The following is a 24,960-nucleotide window of genomic DNA, read 5'->3' as shown; positions in this document are numbered from 1 at the left end:
TATAAAAATGGGAAGCATAATCGTAATGGTAAAATAAATTCAGTTTAGCAATAGCATATTAAGATAATGAAATAATAATTTTCAAAGATTGGTGAAGGTTTTCCATATGATGTCACTTAAAATTATCATGTGAATTGCAATTTTTTTCCACTACAACCTGGAAGTGTTCCTTTATTTATAGAATTCCCTCATGGCTACAAGAAGATTAAAACAAGTCAAACTTTCTGATCTAAAAATAACAACATGCCATTTTAATGGTTTCTTAAATTATCTGGACTAGAGGTAAAATTCTTGCAATTGCACGTTTTGCATTGCTTTTTCAGGAGTCCTAAGGTTTTCAAAAAGCAAATTGGTTTCACTTGCTTCTTTCTTCTTTATAGGGAGTGGAGATGGTGGAGTACACGGTGGCTGTCCCACCTCTGGTTGTATGTTTGTTTCTAGACCAATCCTGAAGCCCTTGGTCAACTTCAGCCTGGTCCGACAGATCCCAAATACAACTGGACACAGAGCTGGCTGCATGCCAATGGAGACCGTGCCTGGGAACACCCACCACCCTCAAGCTAGAAATTATACTCCCGGTCTTCAGGAGGCTTTGGTTCATGTCCAACTCCATGGCTTATTGGACTCTGTACCATCACCTTCAGAAGGAAGGAGGAGTGACCAGAAGGATACCCAGGCTAGAGAGGAGAGTAGAGAAAGCAGCTTCACTACTTCTTCATTTTCAAGGCCTTTCCTAACAGATGTCCCTTCCAACCCAGAACTTGGGTTTTGTTTTCTATCATGATGAAAATGTTCAAATTTCAGTCAAAAAACAAGGAAGACTGTGATTTATGTTTCAGGATTAACATAACGATTTAGTGATCTCTTACTACTCAGATATTATTGATTAATTACAAATTGTAACTCTTCACAGAACCCCTTAGACACCCCCAACCCTATTTGATAACCCCATGCCCTTCTCTCTTGCTTCTGAGCTTCCCTGGCAGGCGCTGAGTGCCCAGCATGCTTCTTCCTGCTAGCCTCTGCCAGCCAGGCCTCTGCCAAGCAGCTGAGCATGAGACCTAACATGGATCTGTGCCCCCATTGTCTTCCCACCTCCCCATTGTCTCCCCATCCCCCGCCACCTCCCCGTCCCCCGCCACCTCCCCGTCCCACGCCACCTCCCCGTCCCCCGCCACCTCCCCGTCTCCCGCCACCTCCCCGTCCCCCGCCACCTCCCCGTCCCCCGCCACCTCCCCGTCCCCCGCTACCTCCCGGTCCCCCGCTATCTCCCCATCCCCCACCATCTCCCCGTCCCCCACTACCTCCCCGTCCCCCATCTTCCCATCTCCTATCTCCCCATCCCACTATCTCCTCATACCCCCACTGTCTCCCCATCTCCTTGCTATCTCCCCATCCCCCCTCTCTCTCCCCCCATCCTCCCATTGTTCGCCATTGTCTCCTGGCATCTGTGTCCACTCCTTCCAGGAGATGGCAGAGTTCTCAGCAGGGGCCCTGCCATTCCTCTTCCCTTGTCCTTGGCAATGCTGATGACCAAGGAGTGACGCTGATCTTCCAGGGTGACTGCATGACCCCAAATGCCAGTGCTCCCCATCCTGATGTGGAGCCAAACCAAATGGTGCCTCCAGATAAGGTGACAGAGTGGACAACAGTGCTCACAGGAGAGGGAAAGGGGAGCTTTGTACACTCAGCCAGCCCAGCCTTCTGTACGTTGATGTGATTAGTAACTGCAGTTACTGCAATCAGCTTTGTTTTGCTCAAATTTTATACACCAAACACCTCATCTTAACATAAAGCAAAGTTTAAGAGGTCCGGATGGGGGAAGTGCAAACACGCATTAGACACGTGGGCCGGCCCGCGGTGAGGTGGTCATTTCAATCCTCACCCGCTGAGAAGCCACTGTCCCCAGCATCTGTGTGGCCAGAGGACCACACATCATGTGTCCAAGTGTTTTAATGCTGTGCAGTCACTGACTGGTCTTAAAATACACCCATCCACCTGCCTTGACAAATGGCCAGAAAGGCCACATTTTAAGTTAGGATTTTCAGATTCATCAAAGTTCTGTGCCAGATGGTGGTGGCATTGGAAGAGTCAGCTCCCAGCTCCCCACTTCCCTTCCCAGTGCCAGTCCACAGACATGCGGAGTCAAAGTGCACTCATGAAGACTGCACTTGCAGACACCACCTCTTCATCCAGGGTGTCCATCCTCTCTGAAGGCCACAAACCCTCAGCTACCCTTTCAGCCCTGATGTGCACCCCTAGAGCCCAGCCTGGGTGACCCTCGGGAGGATGAGCTGGGAAGAGCACAGACCTGCAGACAGGACTGGGATGTGCGTGCAGGGTACGAGGGGTTGGAGGGGAACAGGCTCCAGGTGGGCACATCCTTGGCCCAGGGGAGTCCCACAGCCAGGGGCCCCTCTAGTCAAGGTCTAAGGGAAGCACTGCTCATGAATTATATCAATAGGAAGGTAAGATTCCACAAGGACAATACTTTACTCAAAGCAATGCAGCTAGCAAGCAGAAGGGCCAGGTTTCCAGCCGCGGTTTCTAAGCCTCCCGAGCCTTTCTTTCTGCCCAAGAGTGACCGCAGACTTCAGTGCAACAGATGTCTTCCTGAAAGAGGAGGTGTTTTCATTCTGTCCCTGCTTTATAGTATCAAAGATGCCTTACCTTTAATACTTTCCGATTTAGTGATTTCAACTTAACAGTCAAGAGCAGAGGGTCTTAAAAAATCAAATCAAAGACTTCTAAGCCATGGAAAATACTAAACAATTCCCAATTTAGATTCAACTCCAAACCACAGATGTTTCTGTGATCGAGGCTATGTGCTGAGCCCATGGACTGAGGAGCTAACTACAAATAAAAAGCAATTTTTAAAGTTTTTTGTTTACTATTTTGAAACAAAAACATTCAGGCTGATGTCAAAACTAAGCATGTAGTATATAACCTCACTCAACATAGACTACTGATGCTTGAAACTTTGATTTCAGTGTGGCCAAGCCATGGAGAAGGGATGTGGGGATAGGTGCCCAAGGCGGCGGGGAGAGCCAGGTGAGGACGAGCCTCTGCTGAGGGCCACGGCTTTTCACGCGTTCTACTTAAATTACCCTTACAAGAGTTTTGAAAAACACCTTCAGCTGCCCTTTAAAATTTTCATCATGAGTTTAAATATTTACAAAGGGCATCATTATACAACATTTAAAATACTGACATTTTAAAATAAAGCTGAAATATTGCTCTTTAAAATAGACTAAGTGGAATTTAAATATCAATGCAATTTACCCGAATTTCCCTTTTGTAAAAAATGCTGAAACACTCTTTCTTAGCAGAAAGAAACTGTACTTTGCTCCTTTTTCTCCTTGACCTCATAGATCTATTTCCTCTCCCCAGTTTTATCCTAATAAAAAGATATTGTTATGAAAGTCTTTTGCCTCGCAATCACATTGTCTATAATAGAAATGTATCTATTCCAGTGATGTTAAAAATTTGATTTTGATTTTCAATGGCCCCGTATCACAACATGAGTTCATATGTTATCTGACCAGTCTTCCAGGGTACTCCCGCAGGAGGGAGGCTTTCATCACAGGTGGTAAAGGCATGGTAGAACAGATATTGCTCAATGCACTGTCACCACCTCTGCTGCTGACTGTCCATCTGAACTCCAATCACCCTCCAGTAGGCTGAATCGCCCTGTTCCTACTCTACGTTCCACCGTCAACAGAGCACACGCCAGATGAGGAAAGTACAGGGCAGGGTACCTTGATTAAAAAAGTGTCTCCATTACAGACTCACAGACCCCACTATGTACCACGTTTGACAGTAGCTTTCACATCCAATATTAAAATTCAGGATGGGTGAGAAATAGGTCTCTGTCATGGATGGAATGGCCCCCCAAATTCCTATATGGAAACCCTGTCCCCTAATGTGCTGGTATGAGGAGGTGGGTAGCATCGTGCCGTCCTGAGTCCCGAGACAGCTTGCTTCGGCTCCCTACCACGTGACTATGCTGAAGCTTCTGGGACCTTGATCTTGGGCTGCCAGCCTCCAGAACCATGAGAAAAAAAACGTTTGCTTTTAAGGCCACCCAGTCCAAGGTATTTTGTTAGAACGGCCTGAGCTAAGATCTCCTCTTTCCTGTAAAGAGGGAGAAGAGGAATTGAGTTGAAAGACAGTAAAGAAAGAAGCGCCAGCATGACCATCAGGTCCCTTTTAGAAAAGAATGTGCTATGGTTTGACCTGTGTCCCCCAAAAAGATATGTTGAAGTCCTAACCCCAGCACCTCAGAGTGTGACAATTTGGAAACAGGATCATGAAGATGTAATCAGTTAAGACGAGGTCATGCTGGGGTAGGTAATCCAATGTGTCCTTATGACAGAGACACAGAGGGAGAAAGAATGTCAGTGACAACAGAGGCCGAGCCTGCGGAGATGTGGCAGCAAGCCAAGGACTGCGAGGCGAAGACTGAGGTGAGGACTGTCAGATGAGGAGCACGAGGTGGGGACCGCCAGGTGAGGATCGCCAGGTGAGGACTGCTGGCCACCAGTGGCAGCTGCAAGAGGTGAGGAAGGATTCCACCTCGAGTGTCGGAGGGAGTGCCACCCTGATGAAACCTTCATTCACAACGTCTGGCCTCCGCATGATGGGAACAAATTTCTGTTGTTCTAAGCCACCCAGTTGTGGTACTTGGTTACAGCAGCCTAAGGAAACTCCCATGATCTAGATCGAAGCTGCGGATCCGGAAACTGGTTCCCTAACGCCATCTGTGTCTGCACACCCCTTGGAAAGGCTGCCCTGCAACGAGAATCTGCTTCCAGAACTTCCACTCGCCATCGCCTAGACACCTCCAGAGGAAGAAAGATGCTTGTTCCAACCAGAGCCCTAATCATCGACTCAAACCTAAGCGGTGAGCAGCTGACACATGTGCACCCAACACAGTCCCTGTGTTACAGGAGAACGGTCCTGATCCAGATCCCAAGAGAGGGTTCTTGGATCTCACGCAAGAAAGAATTTGGGGTGAGTCTGCAGTGCAAAGTGAAAACAATTTTATTAAGAAAGTAAAAGAATAGGCCAGGCACACCTGTAGTTCCAGCACTTTGGGAGGCCAATGCTGGCGGATTGCCTGAGGTCGGTAGTTCAAGACCAGCTTGGCTAGCATGGTGAAACCCATGTCCACTAAAAATACAAAAAACTTCGACGGACGTGGTGGTGTGCACCTGTAATCTTAGCTACTCCAGAGACTAATACAGGAGAATCCCTTGAACCCGGGAGTCAGAGGTTGCAGTGAGCCAAGATTGCACCACTGCATTCCAGGCTGGACAATGGAGCAAGACTCCGTCTCAAAAAAAAAAAAAAAGAGAAAGTCAAGGAATGAAAGAATGGCTACTTCATAGAGCAGTCCCAAGGGCTGCTGGTTGCCCATTTTTTTATGGTTATTTCTTGACATGCTAAACAAGGGGTGGATTATTCACGCCTCCCCTTTATAGACCATACTGGGTAACTTCCTGACATCGCCATGGCATTTGTAAACGGTAGTGGTGCTGGCAGGAGGGTAGCAGTGAACACGACCCGAGGTCACTCTCATGGCCATCTTGGTTTTAGTGGGTTTTGGCTGGTTCCTTTACTGCAACCTGTTTTATCAGTAGGGTCTTTATGACCTGTATTTTGTGCTGCCCTCCTATCTCAGCCTGTGACTTAGAATGCCTTAACTGTCTGGGAATGCAGCCCAGTAGGTTTCAGCCTCGTATTACCCAGCTCTTAAGATGGTGTTTCTCTGGTTCACATGCCTCTGATACCTGGGGTGTGATCCCAGGAACAGGAAGGTTGCCGGAGCACCTCAGTGACTCCCTTGCACATGGATGCTAAGAACCATGTGAACCCCCCAAATCAGACAGGTCTCAATTTAGGAAGCTTATTTTGCCAGCTGGGTGCAGTGGCTCTTGCCTGTAATCCCAGCACTTTGGGAGGCCAAGGCATGTGGATTGCTTGAGGTGGGGAGTTTGAGACCAACGTGGCCAACATAGTGAAACCCCGTCTCTACTAAAAATACAAAAATCAGCCAGGTGTTGTGACACATGTCTGTAATCCCAGCTACTGAAGAGGCTGAGGCAGGAGAATCGCTTGAACCCAGGAGGTGGAGGCTGCAGTAAGCCGAGATGGTGGAGATCATGCTACTGCACTCCAGTCTGGGCAACAGAGCAAGACACCATCTCAAAAAAAAAAAAAAAAAAAAAAAAAAAAAGTTTATTTTGCCAGGGTTGAGGACATGCCCATGACAAAGCATGTCAGGAGGTCCTAACATGTGCCCAAGGTGGTCGGGCACAGCTTGGTTTTAATACATTTTAGGGGGACATGAAACATCAATCAACATATGTAAGAAGTACACTGGTTCGGTTTGGAAAGGCGGGACACCTTGAAGTAAAGGCAGGAAGAGTGAAGTGGGGAGCCAGCTTTCAGGTCACAGACAGGTGAGACACAAAGGGTTGCTCTGAGTTTCTGATGAGCCTCTCCAAAGAAGGCGATCAGCTATGCATCTATCTCAGTGAGCAGAGGGGTGACTGAATGCAACGGGGGGCAGGTTGGTCCTAAGCAGTTTCCAGCTTGATTTTTCCTTAGTGATTTTGGGGGCCCAAGATATTTTCCTTTCACAACCAGCAGATGAAAAGAAAGGGCAGCCTTGTGAAGTCTCTCACCTCTCTGAAGGGAAAGCAAGAGAAAAAGGTGTCAAATATCTTCCTGAGATTCGAGATTCTGGCTGCACGAACTATAAACGTAAAAATAGGAAGTAAACTCTGCTCTCCTTTACTCCACATGTTGTTCCCAAAACACAAGAAAAATTGCCAGCCCTGGCAGCGAATTGCTGAGTCATTGATAAAAATGTCAAAGTTCAAGTGCTGTGCTTTTTAATGATAAACAGCTGCTATTAGCCAAATCTTCAAAATGATTTACAAGTTAACCCTTTAACGTCATCTAAAGTATGACAAACCCACTCCGATTCACTTCATGGGTGATTTAGGAGGAATGTTTTAAAAGTGCTAAAATGTGAGGATTTATAGCTAAAACTCACAACCAAAAATACTGACATATTTACACAGGTCCCTTAACAAATGTTGTAACTTATTTTGAAATAGAAACTAGCTTGTCAACTTTGGCTGAGTAAAGAAGGCAAAGGCAGTGCATGCTCTTTGATCATAAAGGTTGTACTCTGTAAGGACAACACAATTCCTTTCCCATGTGCTCTGAAGAACCTTGTGGATTGTCAGCTCACACCAATGCAAACGCACTGTCACAGCCAACGACACAGGTACTGGGGTTTGACAAATTCATCCTTGAAGTTTCTACATTTAAAAGAATATCACATAAGGCAGAGAATAAATGGGAAGTATGATGACTGAATCAGCCCCTTAGAGCCCCAGTGAGGAGACAGAGCCATGCCAGAACTCCTCACAGCTCAACACTAGCTGCTAAATTTCTTCAAAGATCAGATTCCAATGTCCCACAGTCTCCTTACAAACTAGAAAACCAGCCTTTCCTTAGAAGAGTATATAAACAATTCTCCCCTCTGAATGAGGAATTCTTAAAACAATCTATGAAGCTGAGCGCGTCTTTGCAGTGATATGCTTAAGCTGAGAGAATGGCTAGTTGAGGTGCCCTCTCGTGGTCCACGTGTTTTTAAGTCACTGATGTTTTTCAATCAGTGAAGATAAGAAGTCACTTTTACTGGCCCTGTAGGCTACTTTCCTCTTTTGTCTACTTCTTTTTCGAGATGGAGTTTCACTCTTGTTGACCAGGCTGGAGTGCAATGGCGTGATCTCGGCTCATTGTAACCTCTGCCTCCCGGGTTCAAGCAATTCTCCTGACTCGGCTTCCCAAGCAGCTGGGATATCAGGCATGTGCCACTATGCCTGGCCAATTTTGTATTTTTAGTTGAGACAGGGGTTTCACCGTGTTGGACAGGCTGGTCTTGAACTCCTCACCTCAAGTGATCCACCCACGTCAGCCTCCCAAAGTGCTGGGATTCCAGGTGTGAACCACCACGCCTGGTCACTTCTTTCTCTTTGTATTATCTATTTCAAGTATAACAATACTAGAAATCCTTAAGCTGTAATTTCTGGCCTTTCTTAATTTCCTTGAAAAAATAAACTATATTGAAAGCAAACAATACATGGAAGGAGACACTCGAACCTATTTCCCCACCTCCAGTCACATGGCCTCCCTGGATCTGAATGATTTACACACTGAAGGATTCCTCTAAATAATCAGAGATTCTAAACATTAAAGATAATCCTACACCAAACAGACAGGCCAACAGTGCATACTTTAAAAGCCAGATATATTTTTAAAAGATCACACTTATAATAAGTAAATTACATAGTAAAGAAACATCAAAGTAGATGAATAAAAAGGCACACTCGAAAAATTAAAAATTCGAGAGTGGAAAGGACAGTTCTTTCTGTTTCGTTTCTAATGTTGGAAGAAAGAGAAAGAGATACATTAAAATTCATCTTTTCAAGTGAAGGTTTCTGTCAGTGAAGTAGTCAGCACTGGCTTCTTTCCTCCTGTGTCCAAAGCAGGCTTTTCGTGCACTGGCTTCTGAGGAGGTGTTCAGTCTTCTGCCATGTACAGGCGATACATCAAGGCGACGGCCACTGCTGAGATGCCAGGGATCACCCAGTTGGTCCACCAACTAGAAAGACAAAAAGCTAGGATGTTGGCATGATGTTCACTGTGGGAACTTGAAATCTTTGCTCCTTTTAACAGAAAATTACCAGGGCATATTTTTCTTAACTCTGTAAGCAATTTCGCTAAAAAGACAACCTGGATTGGCTAAAAGTGACATGAGTGCAATGGATGCACTGGAATACTAGCAATCACTGCCCTGCTGGCTTTACAAGAAACTCATGCCCCACCTGGCTGGGAGCGTTGGCTCAGGCCTGTAATCTCAGCACTTGGGAGGCCAAGGTGGATGGATTACTTGAGGTCAGGAGTTCAAGACCAGCCTGGCCAAAATGAAACCCTCTCTCTACCAAAAAATACAAAAATTATCTGGGCGTGGTGGCAGGAGCTAATTGTAATCCTAGCTGTTTGGGAGGCTGAGGCAGAAGAATCACTTGAACCCGGGAGGCAGAGGTTGCAATGAGTCAAGACTGTGCCGCTGCATTCCAGGCTGGGCGACAGAGTGAGACTCTGTCTCAAAAACAAACCAACAAAAATAAACAAACAAAAAAACTAATGTCCCACCAGCTGTAAAGCTGAAGAGTATGGACCCTGTGATTGTTAAGGCTGCCATTAACACCACAGCTTTAAGCTTAGTTTTGGAAAAATCTAACTGTTACAACCTGTGCTGAAGTGGATTTAAAGGTTAAGAAACAGAATGACCAAACTATTTTTTGTGTGTGGTCCACAGGTCTAAATTCACACACACAAAATGCCTAATTTACAGTCCTGATGCATAGAAGTTTGATCTATAAATTATAGATTATAAATGAAATGAGGGACAAAGGAGGGATGAGCTATAATTTCTATTTGAATCTTTAAATTAGATTTGAATCTTTAGATTTCGATCTTCAATTCAGATTTTAATTTCATATGAAATGGAAATTAATGTGTAGGCTTTAGAATATAAATAGACTAGGTATACATATGTGTTTCACATGAATTATAAGTATAATCCTTTCGTAAGGATTACAAGTGTAACTTTTGTCTTAGTGTGATTTGGTGGGGTTTTTCAATTTCGATTTAGAAAGAAACTGGCTTGTTAATGACGAGTAAGGTGAAATACTGCCTACTGCCTGCAGACGGGGAATGCTCCAGAACACCAACAGACTGAGGCAGTTCAGTTTGACAGGATGAAATACATATGTTTGCTTTTGAGCTTGGGTCCAAAAAAGTGACCATGACAGAAGTCAGTATGGTAGAGCTGCCAAAAATGTTAATATGCCCTTGGACTATAAAAAACAAATCTGGTCCCTAGAACAATCAAGTCATGCTACACATAGGTTACCAGCTGCAACTTTACAGCTAACTAATAACAATGACCAATGAAAACTAAGCCAAGCTTAGGGAAATGTAATCATTAGCGTTTAAGAAACAGACATGTATTGAAAGGAAGGAAGTGGAATTCTGCCCGGATAAGCCAGAAAGCAGCTGTGGGCTGGCCGCCTGAGCTGCTGCCCAGGTTGGGGGTGGCGGGGGAAGGAAATGCCATTGTTCTATATGTTCCTTGGGGTGGATGCAGCCCTGGGGCGAGATCACATGGCTGTGGATGTGGATGGTGTTCACAGTCGGCTGCCTGAAAGTTTGGGGATGAGTGCTCTGAACATTCTGACCTTCAGTGGAAAGTCGCTGAGACAGCACAGTGTCAGGCCCAGGGACCCAGCAGGTGCCGGAAGCTCCGTGTCCAACCTGGACGCATGAGCATTTCCATCTACTACTGCTTTAAAAGAAAGCAACCACATACCTGGAACTAGAATCAACAGTAGTGATAAGAGTTTCCTGAAACACAAAAGGAAAAAGTAAAGTTCACGGAAATGCTGAACTTACTCCACTGACTAAAAACCTGTGTGAAAATAAGGGCAAAGTATTGTATGCAATGCATTCTTCAGACGACGTTGAAAGGGAAAATTACATCATAATCTTTTCACTAAAATGCCTAACTTTGTTTTTTTCCCAAATAAAACATTTTAAGCATTATCTATATTTACTTAAGGATATAATCTCAATAATTTAAAAACACTCAAAATTAATATGCTACATAAAATATTTTACACACAATAGGCATCTAAATGCTTTAATGCAAAAACTGAAAAGAGACACTCATGTCCACATACACATAATCCCACGTCACCTTTAGGAAAAGCAGTTTGATTCTTCAAAAGCATGGACACAATGTTCAATTTTAAAAAAGGAGTTATTTCATCCAAATCTGACAGATGTGAAAAAGTATACCTAAATTACATTAAATACATGTCAACCAAAAAGAAAAATAAGAACTGCCATTTGAAGTTTTATATTCTAGGCCAACTTTCCCTGGGCTGCTTTAATTCTGACCAGATAGTACCAGCAAGACACCAGATCTGCCTCACAGGACTGCTGTGCCTAGTGTCACACTTGTCACCAGAAGCTGGTGGCTGTCACCCTAACAGCAAATCCCCAAATAAGGAAGCCCTGTTTTTATTCTCCAGGGCTTTCTGGGGGCAGCTCATCTTTAGAGTAGCACTAAAGTGAACTGACGACGACTCTGGAAAAACGCATACTTCTCCAAACAGCTGAAAAGCTAAGGTCTGGTGAAATAAAAACTTTTCTGGACTTGAAAATGTGTTAAGAAGCATTATTTTGATGTTCCACACCAGCAAAAGTATTAGTGCCTCAAACAGAAGTTGCCATAAATAAGGCAGCTTCAGATAAGCACAGATAAAAAAGCATTAGCGAAACAATCAGCGGCCTGCAGTGAGGCAAAGCATCACTCTGCAAAGCACGTTAGAGAAACTCCCGCCAGACACCTGTCAGGGAAAAGCCAGCAAAGCAGTCATGAGACCTACCAACCTTGAAACATCGCCTTTAAGGTTCCTGACACAATAGGGGGAAAAAGGTAAGTCATTTAAAAATAAAATTGCAAATTTATCATCTATTCCAGCAATTTTAAAACCTCAGCATCTATAAAAAGTATTCCTAACTATAGCAAGGTGATTTTCCAAATTTTGCATATATGAATAAAATTAGCCAAGATTACTAGAAATAATCAAAATATACAAAAACAATTAGCTATTAGAGGACACAATGAGTTCTGAAACAAAAGAATCACTGAAGGTAACATATGACTGTCAAACTAGAAAGTGAAGCTTGAAACAGTCAGGAAGGAAGGCGAACGCAGACATCCACTAGGCTGTTACCCTGAGCCCTGAGCGCAGGCATTCCACCCACGTACTGATAACTCTGGAACCTCCCACCTGCCCTCCTGCCGCCTTCGTGGTTACCATGGGTGAGTGCTAAGGTTAAAACACCGCTCTCACATCAGCGCCACCAGCAACAGCCATGAAACTCTAAAGAGCAGAACCTGAAATAATTCTATCACCTTTTGATTGTTGAGATCTTCTTGGCTCTGTAGCCCAGGATGCTTGACAGTTAAGGAAAATCTGAATTACCAACTTTGCACTTTGATGAAAAAGTAATTGGTCTTTAGTGGTCAATGCTGAGGGCCTCGCTTACGGACATGACTATCAAAGTATCATAGCAATGAAGGAGAAGGAGGGAAAGACCGGTTTTCATGATTGGCTCTGCCACCTGTTCACTGCATGATTTTGAGGGTTCAAGTTCAGTGAAAAGAGGTTAACAATTAAATCAGTATGTCAACGGCCAGGCATGGCGGCTCACGTCTGTAACCCTAGCGCTTTGGGAGGCTGAGACTGGTGGAATGCTTGAGTCCAGCAGTTCGAGACCAGTCTGGGCAACATGGCGAAACCTGTTTCTACAAAAAAATACAAAAATTAGCTGGGCACAGTGGTGTGTGCCTATGGTCCAGCTACTCAGGAGGCTGAGGTGGGAGGACTGCTTGACCCCAGGGGGTGGATGTTGCAGTGAGTCAAGATCCATGCCACTGCACTCCAGCCTGGGCAAGAGTGAGACCCTGTCTCAAAAAAAAATAAAAATAAGTATTTCATGCATAATCACTTATAAAAGTCATGTGAATCAGTGTAAATTATGATAAGCTCCATAGATTATGAAAAGCATGCAAAGCCCAACAAACCTTTGTAAATCAGAATCATCTCATTTATAAGTTCATCTAACGTAGCCTACTCTTTAGTTGGAAGCCTTTTTCCCTTAAAATACTGACAGAGTGATGCCTAATGTGGCAAGCCCACGACCTAGAGAAGAAGCTTAAGAGACTGCAGCTGACCAGCCTAAGACGGGTGCTAGATGGTTCTGGAGCATGTACTGTGAGCCGGGGGCCTAGGACCCCAGTTGGAATGTACTCGCCTCCCTTGGCAGGTCTAACACGGAGATACTGTGAGGACCAAATACTTCCTATAAGAATGTTGGGCCGGGCACGGTGGCTCACACCTGTAATCCCAGCACTTTGGGAGGCCGAGGCGGGTGGATCACGAGGTCAAGAGATCGAGACCATCCTGGTCAACATGGTGAAACCCCGTCTCTACTAAAAATACAAAAAATTAGCTGGGCATGGTGGCGCATGCCTGTAATCCCAGCTACTCAGGAGGCTGAGGCAGGAGAATTGCCTGAACCCGGGAGGCGGAGGTTGCGGTGAGCCGAGATGGCGCCATTGCACTCCAGCCTGGGTAACAAGAGCGAAACTCCATCTCAAAAAAAAAAAAAAGTTTTGAAAACTATAACCAAGAAGGGTTATTGCTCCTAGTAATCTTCTCTATGTAATCAAATGTGATAGAAAGGTTTGTGTTCGATTCAAATGCATAATCTGTAAGTCTACAAATAACTTGGCAATTTAACACTATGCTTTCATTAGGGTAGGTTCAAGCTAATAATCTTTATGGCATTTTATTTTTCTATTCAACTAGGTATTTCAAGCAGGCAACATTTCAAAAATTCAGAACACAGTGTACATTTTTCAATCTGGAGATAGGTAGATGGTTATACGGACACATGACAAAAGACACACCTAACGGTACTCTTTCCTTCTGCTCAACTGAAAGCACAGAAAGACCAAGCCAAAAAAGCGCTCATGTATTTCCTTTCGTTTCATCTGCTTATGGCCTCTCAACAAAAGCCCGCAAGTTCTTGTCCCACATTCTTCTGGTTCAGCTCTCATTGAAGCAAAGTTACAATAAAGAAGAGTTGTTTAAAAACAATACTCAAAAGTTGATTCCTGTAAAATCTCTGAAGAGAGGAAAAACATCTACTTCAGACTGGGCACCACGGCTCACACAGCTCACATCTGTAACCCCAGCACTTTGGGAGGCTGAGGCGGGCAGATTACCTGAGGTCAGGAGTTTGAGACCCGCCTGGCCAACAAGGTGAAACCCCCTTTCTACTAAAAATACAAAAATTAAATGAGCATGGTGGCAGGTGCCTGTAATCCCAGCTACTCAGGAGGCTAAGGCAGGAGAATCGCTTGAACCCAGGAGGCAGAGGTTGCAGTGAGCCGAGATCACACCATTACACTCCAGCCTGGGTGACAAGAGAGAAATTCTGTCTCAAAAAAACCAACCAACAAACAAAAAAAAGACATCTACTTTTAAAAGCGAGTGTGATTCTGAAACTTCAGTGAGACCCTCTACCGGTAACAAGTCGATCAAGTATCAAGTGCTAACGCTGCAATGAAGTAAGCCATGTCTTACCACACAGAGAGCTGTCACTCTATCATAATGTTGTCAGAAAAGCTTTCTTTGATACTAAAAGCTAAAGTCCTAGAATTTAGCATGTAAACTTCCTCTGTTCCCAAAACACTCTCAGTATCAAAGTAACTGCCACTTTAAAATAGAAAAATAAGAATAACAAATAGTAATGGGCAATTAATCCAACAGAGCATAGGCTGTAATACGCATGTTCTAAAAGCAAATAAAGGAAAGCAGTGATGGCAGGAGACGTTTACAACCCACACCTAAAGTGTTTTCTGCCGGTAGTCTTTATGGTTTAGGGAAATTGCTGGCCCTGTGGTCGTTCAAGTTCATCGAATGCATCTTAAACCTTTGCTTTACTATAGCTAAATAACGTACACCAAAATGATGAACAGACTAAACACATGATAAAAGTATAGATATACTCTTCCCTTAAGAGGCTTCAGAGAAAAAGGAAGAACTGGATGCATCACAGAATTTCAGCTGTCCAAAAAGTAGCCTCAAAAAAGGTGCTAAAGTCAAATAAGCTCACAGCAAGGATTCCAAGCAGTTGTCACAGAGGCCATTCAAATTCTGAAGTTCATTTTTTATCTTCTGGAAGTACTCATATCATTAACATTGAACTTAAGCCTGCCTTGAATAAGGAGAGAATATAAATGCAATTGCTTTATACTAAACGGTATTACACAAGACTTTTATTGTATCATCAGGGCTGTTGAGGCAACTGTGGCCTTTATGCTCATACTATTGGATTAATGGCTTCGATCCTGCTGCAGATTAAAGACACTGTCTAGGCAGCAACAGCTTGAAAAATCAGCTTACCAGTTCTCGACACAAGCCCAGTGAGGTTTGCTGTGGCACGTCCTCCAATAAAACCAAGAGTTTACACCAAAATGAAAAATCATACCTTCTTTTTCGTCATTTGTTTTAAGCAAAACTTTCCCCCATAGTCCTTTAATTCGATGCTAGAAATGATTTTGCTGACCTGTACTTTTCAGGAACTTAGGATGTGCACACTAGTTCTCATCCTACATTTATCTTCAAATGTAAGTGAGACGGTCAATTCAGAGAGAAAGGCTAATGCATCAGAACATAAAACCAGGATATTACCAGAGTTATTTTCCTTTCCCAAAGAAAAATAAGTCAAAAGAATATTATTTAATTTCATTAAATTCATCTGACAAGTATTTATTGAACACCTACTATGCCCAAGAGACTTGAAGAAAACATAAGACGCATCCTTCAAGATGTAAGTAATAAAACCACTATCCATTCAGATTTTAAGTTCTCTGAAAATAAGGCTTATGTCAAATCTTTTAGATTAGAAGCACAGAGCTACTATGAAAAGTAACTCTTCAAAGGGTATATAATGATAATTATGATGAAAAAAGTAGTTTAAATATTGATAGCCTTAAAAAATTACACACAAGCCATCCTAACAAATCATACTGACAGGTTTCCATAAATAAAAAATATTTGCTGAGCCAGTAGGTTATACATTCATTTATCTAGAAAGACCTATGCCGGCCTCAGTCAGGTAAATAAAAGACCTCTGCCTTCGGTTTGACAAGAATTAAATAAATGAAAACATCCAGAGGCATTAGAAATGGTCACACTTACCGAAGGCTTCTTTAACTTTGGTCTGTCATCCTGCAATGAAAAAATAAGGCACATTATGGAAAATCTACAAAAGTACTACCTCCAAAATGCTCACTTTGAGATTAAAAAAAAAAAAATACAATTCAGCAATTAGCATTTCAAGTTCAACATTCAGCTATTTGACTCAAAGTTTGATCCATCTGATTTAACAGCAAAAATTAGTAGCAGATTAAGTGCCAAGAGATATTTTCTGAGTCCCAAAGCTTAGATCAGCAGCCATGCCGGTCCTCTGTACATGCTGATGTGCATGTACATTTATTAGACTCGGATTGCGATATGCAGTTCAGGGAGCAGCTGAAGACCGATTCTTCCCTGCTGTCCTCTCAAATTCCATTTGAGATTGTGCAGTATCTCTTGTGTGTGATATCTTCAGTCAACTCCTGCAATCTCCCAGTTTTAGAGGCATAAACTATTTAAACTTCAGGCTGAAGCTGTCAAAAATACAGTGTGTTTAAAGGCTGGCCAGGGGGAAGGTCGGGGGGTAGGTGAAGCAGAAATGCCTTAGCCGAGGCCTAAACCTACCCGACAGCTGGAAAAAACAGGCTGGGATCAGGCACGTGTAAAGGCAGGCCTCCCTGACAACCCTAAAACAACTTCACCTTTGTGAAGTATGGGATGAAAATACAGGGGCAAATAAACTTGCCAGATAAATGAAGCTTACTCCCTCAAAGCACGTATCTCCTACCATCAAAAGCAAAATCAAACAAACCTCCCCACTCATTGGAAGTTGTTCTCAAATGGGTCTCCTACTTTCAAGCCTTCTACAAAGAGCCTAATGTACCTTTCCTTCATTCAGTCATTACAGGAAGCATCGGTGGTATGTGATAAGACTTCTCCTATATTTTTTAAGTTTCTCAGTTTGCTCACTTGGAATGAGGCTATTTGCCTCTACGTTTTTTTCTTACGAGAGCAGAGCTGGCTCCCGGCGGGCCTCTGTCCTCCTCCGGTGGGCTGCTCACAGGCTCACAAGTGGGAGGGCAGGAGGGAGCCAGGCGCTCCCATAGAAGGGAGAGGCGGCTGAGTGAGCGGCCCTGGGACTCACTCCAGATGCTCAGACCACTCAGAGACCTCTTTCCAAGTTTTCAGATATTTTCCTGATAACTCAGGTTGATAGACTAATGATATTTAACATGGTCATTTATGACTTCCACAGAAGGGTCTAAAATCATAACACAGCCCAGTGTTTACAGAAAACCCAAATTAGGGTCAGGCATGGCCATTCACACCTGTAATCCCAGCACTTGGGGAGGCTGAGGCAGGTGGATCACCTAGGTCAGAAGTTTGAGACCAACCTGGCCAACATGGCGAAACCCCGTCTCTACTAAAAATACAAAAAAAATGGCCAGGCATGGAGGCGGGTGCCTGTAATCCCATCTACTTGGGAGGCTGAGGCAGGAGAATTGCTTGAACCCGGGAGGTGGAGGTTACAGTGAGCCAAGATCACACCATTGCACTCCAGCCTGGGTGACGGCATGAGACTCTGTCACCAAAAAAAAAAAAAAAAAAAAAAAAAGACAGAAAGAAAAGCCAAATTAGGCCATGGCCAGTGTTTCCCAAAAGTTGGTCAATGGACTGGTCCAGAGCTGACATTCCCAAACGTCTGAGGGAAAGTGAGCAGAATATGGACAGTGTGCTAGTTCTACAGAATGCAGAACTTACTCATTTCCGATAGCTCAGTTTTTATATTTTAAAAATTCTTTTGGAATTAAAATATCCTTGGTCTAATGAAAGTAGAAGTGGGTTTCTTAATAAAAATATTTTGGTCAGAAAAGGAAAGAGAACAATGCTGGGTTGCTTCTCCCACCTTTTCTCATGTGCTGCTGCATGGCATTTCTAGGACTGAGAAGCACTCCCCAGTGCACAGCCTGGGGTGGGGATGCTGACTAAAATGAAGTGCCAGTAAACAATGCAATCAGGCTGCGCATGCAGGCTCACACCTGTAATTCCAGCACTTGGGAGACAGAGGCAGGTGGATCGCTTGAGCCCAATTTGAGACCAGCCTAGGCAACACGGTGAAACCCTGTCTCTGTAAAAATATGAAAATTATCAGGTGTGCTGGTGTGCACCTGTAGTCCCAGCTACCAAAGGGCTGAGGCGGGAGGATCACTTGAGCCCAATAAGTCGAGGCTGCAGTGAGCCATGATCATGCCACTGCATTTCAGCCTGGGTGACAGAGCAAGACCCGTCTCAAAAAACAAACAAACAATAAACAGTGAACAGTGAAATGCAAAGACATTTTTGGTCAATTTATCTATGACAAAAATGGTGTCCTAAAAATCAGGAGGTTTTTTTTCTTTACTCCTTTTTAAATGTGTACACGTGCAAGCTTACAGATTTGGGTAGGGTCATTTGATAGCCTTAAAGACAAATAAGAAAGGCCCCCCAAAATGTACTTACTGGATGAAGCTCCCCAATGATATATGTTTTGGATAATTCCCTGGCATCTGTAGAGTGCCCGACATCCTCAAAGTTCTCAGTAGCGTCACCTCCAGCCTGTTCCCTTAAGACTTCTTCCCCACCAGGATGCTGTTCAAAGGAGAGGTAGAAAGAAAACATGTTTTCTTTAAGGCAAATGGCCAGAATTTATTTAACCAAATAGGCTACTCCTCAGAAGACACAGATGACAATGAGAGACTGTAACTTGTCCATAAATGTGAATTAAAACAACACCTGCCTTTGTATTCAATTTCCATCATGCAAGTACAATAGGCCTAGGTAGTAGAATTGCTTGAGGCCAAGTTCAAGACCAACCTGGGCAACACTGTGAGACCCCATAACTATAAAATAAAATTTCAAAAATTTAGCCGGTCCCAGCTACATGGGATGCTGAGGTGGGAGGGTGGTGTAAGCTCAAGAGGCTGAGGCTTCTAGGAGCAGTGACTGCGCCACTGTACTCCAGCCTAGGTAACAGAGGGAGACCCTCAAAAAGACAAAAGTATAAAAATTTTAAAAATAACCTTCCCTGGCCAGGCATGGTGGCTTATGCCTGTAATCCCAGCACTTTGAGAGGCTGAGGAAGGCAGATCACTTGAGTTCAGGAGTTTCAGACCAACCTGGCCAACATAGCGAAACCCCATCTCTACCAAAACATACAAAAATTAGCCAGGCGTGGTGGCATGTGCCTGTAGTCCCAGCTACTCAGGAGGCTGAGTCTTGAGAATCGCTTGAATCAGGGAGGCGGAGGCTGCAGCGAGCCGATTGCGCCACAGCACTACAGCAGGCTGGGCAACAAAGCGAGACTCTGTCTCAAAAAATAAAAAGAATCTTTCACTAAGAGCAGCAGTTGCTTCCCCATGTCATTCATACAGCTTAGTAAAAGCTTGAGGCTGGTGTCTTTCATCCTTTGTAATGTTTGTTTTGTTCTTCCATAAGGCTCTCAAAATTGCTAATTGGTACCCAATCTGTTTTTTCTTGACTCCGGCACCTGTGACTGACTCCTCTGACTTCTTCGGTCTAAGTGTGGGCACAAGAGCTGGCATGCCTGAGATGGTGATTCACGAGAGGCACGTGGTGTGTTGCTTCCCTTTGGAAAGCACCCTGCGTGCCGGCAACGTACAGGCAGCCTGCCAGACAGAGAAGTCCCTGCCTTTGCAGAACTCACATCCTACTAGGAAAAAAGCAAAGCAAAGCAATTAACTTGCTGAAGACGCTGCCACCAGGACGCAGTGGAGGCACAGAGGCAGGGACTCCACAATGGGGAGAGGTGGGAAGAGTCTTTTGTGGAATAAAAGAGTTTTAGCATTTTCAGCTGCATTTATTAGTGAAACACAGGTGGTCATGATGCAGGGAAGGACATTTTTTCTCCATGATGATTGATAAGTGAGGCTTGATCACAGGATAGAGGTAAGGAGGTCTGGAGATTCTCAGGCAAGGGAAGCAGACTAATAAAAAAGCAAGTGGAGCTTGGGCAAATCATCCTAAGTACATACTTTTCTAGAAAAAAACCTTCTTTAACTGAGCTTGAATGCTATCTTAGATTCATTCCGACCTTGAACAAGTCACCTGCAAGTGTCCAACAACTGGACAAAAGCTGGTCTTCCTTGCAGATTCGACTATGGTCAGTCCTTAATTTCTCCCGATAATGGAAGACGTAAGGGCATATAACACTGCAGTAATGTTGATCATGATTCTGTTTTGAAACCTGTTTCTCTTCCTTCTTCATCTAAACATGGCTAGTGCTAAGGAAATCTATTCTGCTTTTTCTTTGGTAACATTTATCCATCTATGTTGCAGAAAAATTGGGAATACAGGGAGAGAGATCCAAGATGGCTGATCACTAGCAGCTCGGGATTGTAGCTCCCAGTGAAAACGCAAAGAACGAGAGGACGCCACACCTTCACATGAATTCTTGTTGCTCACGCACCAGGAGATTCCCAGCGGAGGAGCCCCACGGGTCGCCAGCGCGACTCTTGTGACCGGCGAGGCGGTTTTGCCGGCGCCTCGGAGCGTCGGTTCTCGGTGCAGAGTCGGAAAAGCACCCTCAATCTTAACGCCGCTGACTTAGTCGGCGCAGTGGGTTGCTCAGATTTCGGCGCTGAGAATCAATAAGTTGGACGTCCACTCAGAAACCCAATTACAAAGACGGTAATTATAAAGACCACGGATGGATAAATCTACAACGAAGGGAAGAAAACAGTCAAAAAAGACTGAGAATACCCAAGATCAGAACGCCTCTCCCTCAGCAGGGGATCACAGTTCCTCATCAGCAACAGAACAAGGCTTGATGGAGAACGAGTGTGTTCCAATTACAGAAGCAGGCTTCAAAACGTGGATAATAAGAAACTTCTGTGAATTAAAAGAACTTGTTCTAACACAATCTAAAGAAACTAAGAACTTGGAAAAAAGGTTTGACGAAATGTCAACAAGAATACAAAATTTAGAGAGGAAAATAAGTGAATTGATGGAGCTGAAAAACACAATACGAGAACTACGTGAAGTATGCACAAGTTTTAACAGCCGAATTGATCAAGCAGAAGAAAGGATATCAGAGGTCGAAGACCAACTCAATGAAATAAAACTGGATAAATGTTACCAAAAGACAAGATTAGAGAAAAAAGGATAAAAAGGAACGAGCAAGGTCTCCAAGAAATATGGGACTATGTGAAAAGACCTAATCTACGCTTGATAGGTGTACCTGAATGTGACGAAGAGAATGAATCCAAGCTGGAAAATATGCTTCAGGATATTATTCAGGAAAATTTTCCCAACTTAGTAAGGCAGGATAATATTCAACTCCAGGTAATACAGAGAACACCGCAAAGATATTCCTCAAGAAGAGCAACTCCAAGGCACATAATCGTCAGATTCACCAGGGTTGAAATGAAGGAGAAAATACTAAGGGCAGCCAGAGAGAAAGGTCAGGTTACCCACAAAGGGAAGCCTATCAGACTTACAGCAGATCTCTCAGCAGAAACCCTACAAGCCAGAAGAGAGTGGGGACCAATATTCAACATCCTTAAAGAAAAGAACTTTCAACCAAGAATTTCACATCCAGCCAAACTAAGCTTCATAAGTGAAGGAAAAATAAAGTTTTTTGTGAACAAGCAAGCACTCAGAGAATTCATCACCACCAGGCCTGCTTTACAAGAGCTTCTGAAAGAACCACTACACATAGAAAGGAACAAACAGTATCAGCCTTTCTAAAAAATACCAAAAAGTAATATATCATTATTAATTCTAAATTTAAATTGACTAAATTCCCCAATTCAAAGACAGACAGGCAATTTCGACAAAAAACTAAAACTGTATGCTGCATCCAGACCCATCTCACATTCAAGGATACACAAAGACTCAAAACAAGGGATGGAGAGAGACTTACCAACCAACCAGAGAGCAAAAAAAAATAAATAAAAAGCAGAAGTTACAATTTTTGTCCCTGATAAAATAGTATTTAAAGCAACAAAGATCAAAAGAAGCAAAGAAGGACATTATATAATGATAAAAGAATCAATGCAACAACAAGAAGAGTTAAAGGTCCTAAATATATACGCACCCAATACAGGAATACCCAGACATACAAGACTTATAAAGAGACTTAGACTCCCACACAATAATAGTGGGAGACTTCAATATTAATATTAGACAGATCAATGAGACAGAAAATTAACAACAATGTCCAGGACTTGAACTCAGATCTGGAACAAGTGGACGTAATTAACACTTTTAGAGCTCTCCACTTTACACAAAATGTACACTCTTATCAGTACCACATCATATCAACTTAGAAGTTTAAACGAAATGTTGGTTGGCTCCTTGTTTGTTACTCTCTTCCCTCATTTTCTTTCATGTCTCCATTATTAAGGACAATTATAGGCATACCCATGTTTAGACTGCATTCTAGCCCGGGCAACAAAGCAATACCCCCATTCTCTCTCCCTCTTCCTCTTTCTCTTTCTTCCTCTTCTTTATTCTTTTTCTTATTATTCTTTTTCTCTTTCCAAAAAAAAAAAAAAAAAAAAAAAGAAAGGAGACCTGTGGCCATGTGGGGCAGGTCTGAGACAGGCTCTATTTAAGCCAGGCACTTCACATCATTCCACAAAAAAAAAAAAAAAAAAAAAAAGTACAAGAAGAAAACATGAGGAAAAGCTCCATGACACTGGTTCAGGCAATAGTTTTTTAGATATGACCTTGAAAGCACAGGTAGCACAAACAAAAATAGATAAATGAAACTGTATCAAACTAAAACACTTTTGCACAGCAAGGGAAACAATTTAACAGAGTGAAGAGACAAGCCATGGTGTGGGAAAAATATTTGCAAACCGTACTTGATAAGGGGTTAATATCCAAAATATATAAGGAACTCACATAACTCAATAGCAAAAAAAAAAAAAAATTGGGAATACAATGAAAAAAATTAAAATCACCTATCATCTGGCCTCCAGAGTGATTAGACACACACACACACGCACACACACACGTACGTATGAATAATGTTTACTAGAAACTGTGATCACTATCTTATGCACTGTTCAGTAAATAAAAAAGGAGGTAATACATGGTACAGAGGCAGGGTTGCCTAGTGGTTACCACTCACTCTGTGAACTTGGGGAAATCCTTATACAGTTTTTGAGGATGAAATATGTTAACATATGTGTCTGGCACATAATTTATGCTCAATAAATAGTACCCAGCATTTTTATTAAATACTTTCCAGTGTCACGAATGTAGTCTCTTTTGTACTGCACTGCTATAAAGAAATACCTGAGACTGGACCATTTACAAAGAAAAAGGAGATTAATTTGGCTCTCAGTTCTGCAGCCTGTACAAGCATGGCACCATTATCTGCTCAGCCTCTGGTGAGACCTTGGGAAGCTTGTATGTGCAGGGGACGGCATGGGGAAGTCCGAGCATCTCATGCCGAGAGAGGAGGTGGTCCCAAGCTCTGTCAAGCAACCAGCTCAACTAACAGTGAGAAGTCACTCACTACTGCCAGGATGGCACTAAGCCATTCATAAGGGATCCCCCACAATGACCCAAACACGCCTGCTAGCCCCACCTCCAACCCTGGAGGCCATTTCAACATGAGATTTGGAGGGAACATATCCAAACCACATCAGTCACTAAGTATTCTTCCTCAACGTGGCTTTGACATGGCTACCTGATGTTACATTGCGTAGGCATTCCCCAAGTTACAGAAATGTCTTCTACGGGGGCCATTTAGATAAAAGTCCACCTTAAACAGGCATGGAAATACATGCTATATGTGCAGGCAACAGAGTGGCTAACTCAAAGCCAACCCAAAGCTTCTGGATTCATCTCCAAGGCTGCAGCAATAAAAGCATGGTTTTGTTGATTCTGGAAAAGTCTGTGTAAGGTTGGGCACTTTCACTCTCCCACTGAGTAGCAGAAAACCACAAGGTGAGATAGAAAACGACTCAGGCAGCACTCACAACTATGTAAACTCACAGGCTGCTGTTACTTGCATGGGGACGGCTGGGACTTTCGATTCCTGTCGAGGGTATGTCAGTGGAAACAAATCTCCCAGAGTCAATCATTATTTCCCAGGAACAGCCGATGTTCAAAGGACAACATCAAGTAAGGTTAAAAACATAGATTTGGCCCTTTATAAAGAATCACAAACAGCAGGGCATGGTGGCTTATGCCTGCAATCCCAGCACTTTGGGAGGCTGAGGCGGGTGGATCACGAGGTCAGGAGATGGAGACCATCCCGGCTGACGTGGTGAAAGCCTGTCTCTTTAAAGATACAAAAAACCAGCCAGGTGTGGTGGTACATGCCTGTAGTCGCAGCTACTCGGGAGGCTGAGGCAGGAGAATCACTTGAACCTGGGAGGTGGAGACTGCAGTGAGCTGAGATTTCACCACTGCACTCCAGCCTGGGCATGACAGAACAAGACTCCATCTCAAAAAAAAAAAAAAAAAAAAAAAAAAAGAAAAGAAAGAAAGAAAGAAAAAACAAAATCACAGACTTAGACAAGTTTTTAGATACAGAATTCTGATCTTTAAAGTGCTAAAATTGAGAAAATAAACGTTTGATCTCCGGGGGTAATTCGACAGTCTTAATGTGAAATGCAAGTTCACGGGCAAGTCCTCACCTCCATTTCTGAGCAAGAACAGCAACGAGGGACAGGTATGTATGAACCTACCTGTATACCTCTGGTTTTTACCTTGCCTAAACCATTTGGGGGACAATTTTCTAATGGAAAAACAAAAGGGAGAAGGAGAACTATCTTGGATTATATTGGTTTCACTGACAACTCATGTAAAATTTTAAAGCAGATTTTAAAAACTAAGAAAAAAACATAGCTTAGGATAAACTGACATTAAAATGTTTTCACTCTATCCTAAAGGTCTGTATTAATAACTAGTAGGAAAATTACAGTCTAAAAATTGGTATTTTGGAAAAAACAATTCATCTGAATAAGACAGTAAAAGGGTGGCCTTTTGTAATATCTAATATTTTCCTTGAAATATATGTATTATGGAGAGAGACAGAGACTTAGCCAAGTAAACTGAATCTAAATCATATTTTGAA

At 43.2% G+C, this 24,960-nt stretch overlaps 1 protein-coding gene across 1 annotated transcript in view; it reads right to left on the bottom strand.

Annotated features, from left to right (window-relative positions):
- Nucleotides 1-8,312: 8,312 nt before the first annotated feature.
- Nucleotides 8,313-24,960, bottom strand: part of CYB5A (cytochrome b5 type A) — a 40,512-nt gene continuing 23,864 nt past the window's right edge. Inside the window, exons 2-5 of the mRNA XM_003925990.3 lie at nucleotides 18,366-18,494; nucleotides 15,930-15,959; nucleotides 10,457-10,491; nucleotides 8,313-8,683 (exon numbers count right to left, since the gene is read on the bottom strand). Coding sequence (XP_003926039.1) covers nucleotides 8,602-8,683; nucleotides 10,457-10,491; nucleotides 15,930-15,959; nucleotides 18,366-18,494 — 276 coding nt within the window. The 3' untranslated portion in view covers nucleotides 8,313-8,601. The remainder of the gene's footprint in view (nucleotides 8,684-10,456; nucleotides 10,492-15,929; nucleotides 15,960-18,365; nucleotides 18,495-24,960) is intronic.

The sequence above is a fragment of the Saimiri boliviensis genome, chromosome 13, assembly GCF_048565385.1.
Source record: "Saimiri boliviensis isolate mSaiBol1 chromosome 13, mSaiBol1.pri, whole genome shotgun sequence".
NCBI classification, from domain to species: Eukaryota; Metazoa; Chordata; class Mammalia; order Primates; family Cebidae; genus Saimiri; species Saimiri boliviensis.
The sequence above is the reverse complement of the archived record's forward strand: the minus strand, read 5'-3'. Positions and strand labels throughout refer to the sequence as shown.